The 5674-nt window shown below is 43.9% G+C and overlaps 1 protein-coding gene across 1 annotated transcript in view; it reads left to right on the top strand.

Moving 5' to 3' along the window:
• ZWILCH (zwilch kinetochore protein) overlaps nt 1-5674 on the top strand; it is a 45294-nt gene that overhangs the window by 34920 nt on the left and 4700 nt on the right. The window contains 2 exon segments of the mRNA XM_011968444.1: nt 1-27; nt 2805-2917. The exon segment at nt 1-27 is cut by the window's left edge and continues 2 nt beyond it. Coding sequence (XP_011823834.1) covers nt 1-27; nt 2805-2917 — 140 coding nt within the window.

The following is a 5674-nucleotide window of genomic DNA, read 5'->3' on the forward strand; positions in this document are numbered from 1 at the left end:
AACTGCTGTAAAGAACTTATATCAAAGGTAAGCAGTTTTGGCTAGGTGTGGTGGCTCATGCTGGTAATCCTAGCACTGTGGGAGGCTGAGGTGGGAGGATAACTTGAGCTCAGGAGTTCAAGACCAACCTGGGCAACATAATGAGACCCTGTCTCTATTAACAAATAATAGTAGCTGGGCGTGGTGGCTCACGCCTGTAATCCCAGCATTGCCTCGGAGGCTGAGGCAGGTGGATCCCCTGAGGTCAGGAGTTCGAGACCAGCCTGGCCAACATGGTGAAACCCCATCTCTCCTAAAAATACAAAAATTAGCCAGGTGTGGTGGCATGCACCTGTAATCCCAGCTACTTGGGAGGCTGAGACAGGAGAATCACTTAAACCTAGGGTGCAGAGGTTGCAGTGAGCCGAGATCATGCCGTTGCATTTCAGCCTGGGCAACAAAAGCGAAACTCCGTCTCGATAATAATAATACCAGCCATGATCCCAGGCAAGATTTCAGTGTTCACATTCAGTAGGGACCTCATGACCCAGAGCTTTGTCACCTCTGAAACCTTAATCATCTGTGACCATAGTCTGACAGAGTTCTCCCTCTTCCTTCTCTCAGACCTCTCTCTAGACCGTTGGGCCTCTAGTCTTTCATTTTTCTCTGTATTTGTTATTCCTTCAGAGAAGAGTGGAAAGTATAGCCCGAAAGGAAATGACAGATGAGGAGAAAAATGGCCAGGATAGTGAAAATAGGGTCCAGGGTATAACTGTGGGAGTGAGAGAAGGGTTTGGGATTAGAGAAAGTATGGTGAGGCTGAGATGATAGATTGTTCATCCACATGGACACTGAGGTTACCTCCAGTGAGGGTCTCCCTGACTCTTCTCTCAGCATATGATATACTTGAAATTTCTCTCATACTACAGCCACTCTATTTAGTTCGTTCTTAGTCAAACTCCCATCATTCCCCCTGAAATTGCTCTGGCAAAGGTCACCAATGGCCTTCTAATTGTCAAAGCCAGTGGATGCATTTCAGTAAAAGATTATTTTCTATCTAGCACCTTGTGTAATTGGTTGGCCCACCAATTCTTCCTACTTCAGTAAGCACTTTTTTTGTTTGTTTGTTTGAGGGAGAGTTTTGCTCTTGTTGCCCAGGCTAGAGTGCAGTGGCGCAATCTCAGCTCGCTGCAACCACCGCCTTCTGGTTTCAAGTGATTCTCCTGCCTCAGCCTCTGAAGTAGCTGGGATTACAGGCACCTGCCACCACACCTGGCTAATTTTTGTATTTTTAGTAGAGACGGGGTTTCACTGTGTTGGCCGGGCTGGTCTCTTAACTCCTGACGTCGTAATCCGCCCACCATGGCCTCATAAAGTGCTGGGATTACAGGTGTGAGCCACCACACCCGGCCTACTTCAGTAAGCACTTATAAGGCTGTTTGGCATTTAGCACTATTGCTTTCTTGAACCTGTCTCCTTAGTTTCTGTGACATAGCATCTGTCTTCATTTGATTTCTACCTCTCTGGCCCACCTGAAAGGCTGAGAAGAGTTCTCTTTTCAAGTTGTTCTTCCTCTGCTGCTTTTCACCAGGACTCTACCCTCTGCCTTCTTTTCTTATTACTTCCTATCTTCCCTTGGTGATTGCATTTATTCTCAAGGCTTCAACTCATCTAGGCGAACGATAATTCATAACTTACACCTCCAGCTTCTCTGAGCTTCAGACCCGTTTTTCTAAAAGCTTATTAGCTGAGAATACCCAGCTTATTGAAGTAGCAGTTCAAACTGTCAAGCCAAACACCTCATCTCTTTCTCAGTGCTTTTTCCTCCTCCCATACTTCGTCTCTCAAATGACCATCATTAATCTCTACCTAATGCCCAAAACATAAAGCTAGTGCTTATCCTCCACTCATTCCTCATTCCTTTAAATGGTTACCGACAGCCTGGGCAACATGGTGAAACCCTATCTCTACAAAAAAGTATAAAAATTAGCCAGGCATGGTGGCATGCACTTGTAGTCCCAGCTACTAGGGAGGCTGAGGTGGGAGGATTGCCTGAGGCCTGGAGGTCGAGGCTGTAGTGAACTGTGATCACGCCACTGCACTGCAGCCTGGGTGACAGAGCAAGATCCTGTCTCAAAAAAAGAAAAAAAGATTACTGAGTCTAGACCTTGGTAACTCTAGAATTTGTCCCCTTCTCTACATCTTCACATCATCACATCATCATAACTTTGTTTCACATCCGAATCATTTCATACCTGGACTGTGGTAAAACCCTTTTTCCTAACTGTGTTCTCTGCCTCTGTTATCTTTTCTATGTCATTGCCAAAATGATCTTCCTAAAAGTTCAGATCCCACCAGGACTTCCTCCTCTTTAAATGGCTCCTATCACAGGGATGCTCTGTTACTGCATTTCTTCAGACATTCTTCTCTTTTAACCCTCGGTGCCTACTCATGCTTCATTCCTTCATCCTGGACCTTATCTGCCTGACTAACTCCTTGTTATTTCATACTCAGCTCACACATTACAGCGTCTGAGGATTCTTTCCAACTCTGCAATCCCCAATCTGAGTTATATTCCTGTCTTCTGTTTTCCCCTAACATACCTAGTATTTCTCTCTTGTAGCATTTTTTTTTTCCAAACTGTTACTTTTATTCTTGTTTTTCTCCCTCTCTTGACTATACACCTCAAGGGCGAGAATTGTGACCCATTTACCTCTTTGTCCTCAGTGCTTATCACTTGAGGACTTCACTAAATGGCTTTAGAGGGAAGGAAGAAAATTACTGTTTTTGACAATTTTTCTTTTGTTGTTTTATTCTTTCCTTAGTGAGAAGCCACAGAAATGGAGAGTGGAAATATATAGTGGTCAAAAGAAGATTAAGACAGTTTGGCAACTGAGTGACAGCTCACCCGTAGACCATCTGAATTTTCACAAACCTGGTAAAGATGGTTTATAATCTGTTCAGATAAATAATTCCAATAGAAAATAAACTAAGTCTGGCTGGGCACAGTGGCTCACACCTGTAATCCCAGCACTTTGGGAGGCCGGGGTGGGCAGATTGTCTGAGCTCAGGAATTTGAGACCAGCCTGGCCAACATGGTGAAACCCCATATCTACTAAAAATGCAAAAAATTAGCCAGGCATGGTTGCATGTGCCTATAGTCCCAACTACTCAGGTGACTAAGGTACAAGAATTCCTTGAACCCAGGAGGTGGAGGTTGCAGTGAGCTGAGATCGTGCCACTGTACTCCAGCCTGGGTGACAGAGTGAGACTCTGCCTCCAAAAAAAAAAAAGAAAATAAATCTTACTGGAATGGATTGTTATTATAGCTTTTGTGTGCCCAGTTTTTTTTTCTTTTTTTTTTGAGATGAAGTCTTGCCCTGTTGCCCAGGCTGGAGTGCAATAGTGTGATCTTGGCTTACTGCAACCTCTGCCTCCTGGGTTCAAGTGATTTTCCTGCCTCAGCCTCCCAAGTAGCTGGGATTACAGGTACCCGCTACCACACCCAGCTAATATTTTATGTCTTTAGTAGAGACGGGTTTTACCATGTTGGCCAGGCTGGTCTCAAACTCCTGACCTCATGATCTGCCTGCCTTGGCCTCCCAAAATGCTGGGATTAGAGGTGTGAGCCGCCACTCCCGGCCTGGGTCCAGTTTTAAGTAATTTTCCTGAACTCTAAGTGTAAAACATATTCTTTAAAAAAGAAAACTGCTTGGCCTGGTGGTTCAAGCCTGTAATCCCAGCACTTTGGGAGGCTGAGGCGGGTGGATCACTTTGAGCTCAGGAATTAGAGACCAGCCTGGGCAACATGGAGAAACCCCACCTCTACAAAAAGAAAATACAAAAATTAACCGGGTGTTGGTGACTTGTTCCTGTAGTTACAGCTACTCAGGAGGCTGAGGCTGGAGAATCACATGAACCCAGGAAGTGGAGGTTGCAGTGAGCCGATCGCACCACTGCAGTTTAGCCGGGGCAACAGAGTGAAACCCTGTCTCAGAAACACACCACACAGCCACACGCACACGCACACAGAACTATCATGATTTTTATAAAACTGTAATACCCAGAAACATTTAGTGTATTATAATCACAAAAGAATGCTTTTTCTCCTTATCTTGTATAGAGGAACTTTTACTAAAAGAGATCAAGCAATGTGGACATAGGAGTAAAAATAGGTTGTAAGATGGAAATGCTGATTCATACTTGACACTTTTGGGCACTGGTTGAAACGATGATGGTATTTCTGCCATAGTATCTTCTCCATGGTGAAAATAAGGGTTGAGATTGCTAGTATTCTATCACAGATGGTCCATATTAGGCAAAGAATGTCTTTTAGCCCTTTGTGTAATTAGCTAGCCTACCAAGTCTTCCTGCTTCAGGAAGTACCTTTCAAACTCCTATCTTTATGCACGTGAGTTATAAGGTGCTGTTGTCTCTTATTCATATAGGTCTTAAATGCCTTCGTTTAAATATGTAGGGATTATTTGAAAACAAATCTGACAGTTTTCAGACAGAATCTGTTAATTAGATTACGAAGGCCTACACTGCTGGGAATACAAACAGTTTTATTTTACTGATTGATAATTTGCAAAAAATTTTTCCAGAAAGTGTTTGTGCTCCTGCCCTCCCAAGTATATTTTTATTTAGGTATAATGGAAATTTCTGTCAGTTAGAGGCTCTGTTCATGTAGTTGAACTGTAAAAGTCATAACCAAACTGAATTTTTCGAGAGCTGTCAGTTAAAATTGTGCTATGTTTTTTTTAAGTGTGATATAAACCCTGTAAGTGATAAAAGACTGAGAATCAGCTGTAAAAATAGAAAAATTTCTGCATGGCAAAACATATCAGAGGCAAAACAGACAAATTATAAACTAGGAAAAGAAATTTGTAGCCCAGGCTGGGCACTGTGGCTCACGCCTGTAATCCCAGCACTTTGGGAGGCCAAGGTGGGCAGATCACAAGGTCAGGAATTTGAGACTAGTCTGGCCAGCATGGTGAAACCCTGTCTCTACTAAAAAAAATACAAAAAAGGCCAGGCGCAGGTGCTCACGCCTGTAATCCCAGCACTTTGGGAGGCCAAGGCAAGCGGATCACGAGGTTAGGAGATCGAGACCATCCTGGATAACATGGTAAAACCCCGTCTCTACTAAAAATACACAAAATTAGCCCAGCGTGGTGGCACATGCCTGTAGTCCCAGCAATTCGGGAGACTGAGGTAGGAGAATCACTTGAACCTGGGAGGTGGAGGTTGCTGTGAGCCAAGATCACACCACTGCACTCTAGCCTGGGTGACAGAGCAAGACTTTGTCTCAAAAAAAAGAAATTGGCAACCCATGTTCAGAAAAGGGGATATGTTTCAGTAAGAGAAATATTAATAACTCAGTAGAAAGATGGATAAGGTAAACTGTGTACCAAAAGGAAATTCAAGTGTCATTTTAAAAATAAGATGTGCTCGCTTGTACTCCCAGCTACTTGGGAGGCTGAGGTGGGAAAGATCACTTGAGCCCAAGAGTTCAAGGCTAGCCTGAGCAACATAGTGAGATTCCATCTCTAAAAAATATAAAAGATTGGCTGGGCGTGGTGGTTCACGCCTGTAATCCCAGTACTTTGGGAGGCCGAGGAGGGCGGATCACGAGGTCAGGAGTTCGAGACCAGTCTGACCAACATGGTGAAACCCCATCTCTACTAAAGATACA

This window comes from Mandrillus leucophaeus, unplaced genomic scaffold, assembly GCF_000951045.1.
Source record: "Mandrillus leucophaeus isolate KB7577 unplaced genomic scaffold, Mleu.le_1.0 Scaffold12, whole genome shotgun sequence".
NCBI classification, from domain to species: Eukaryota; Metazoa; Chordata; class Mammalia; order Primates; family Cercopithecidae; genus Mandrillus; species Mandrillus leucophaeus.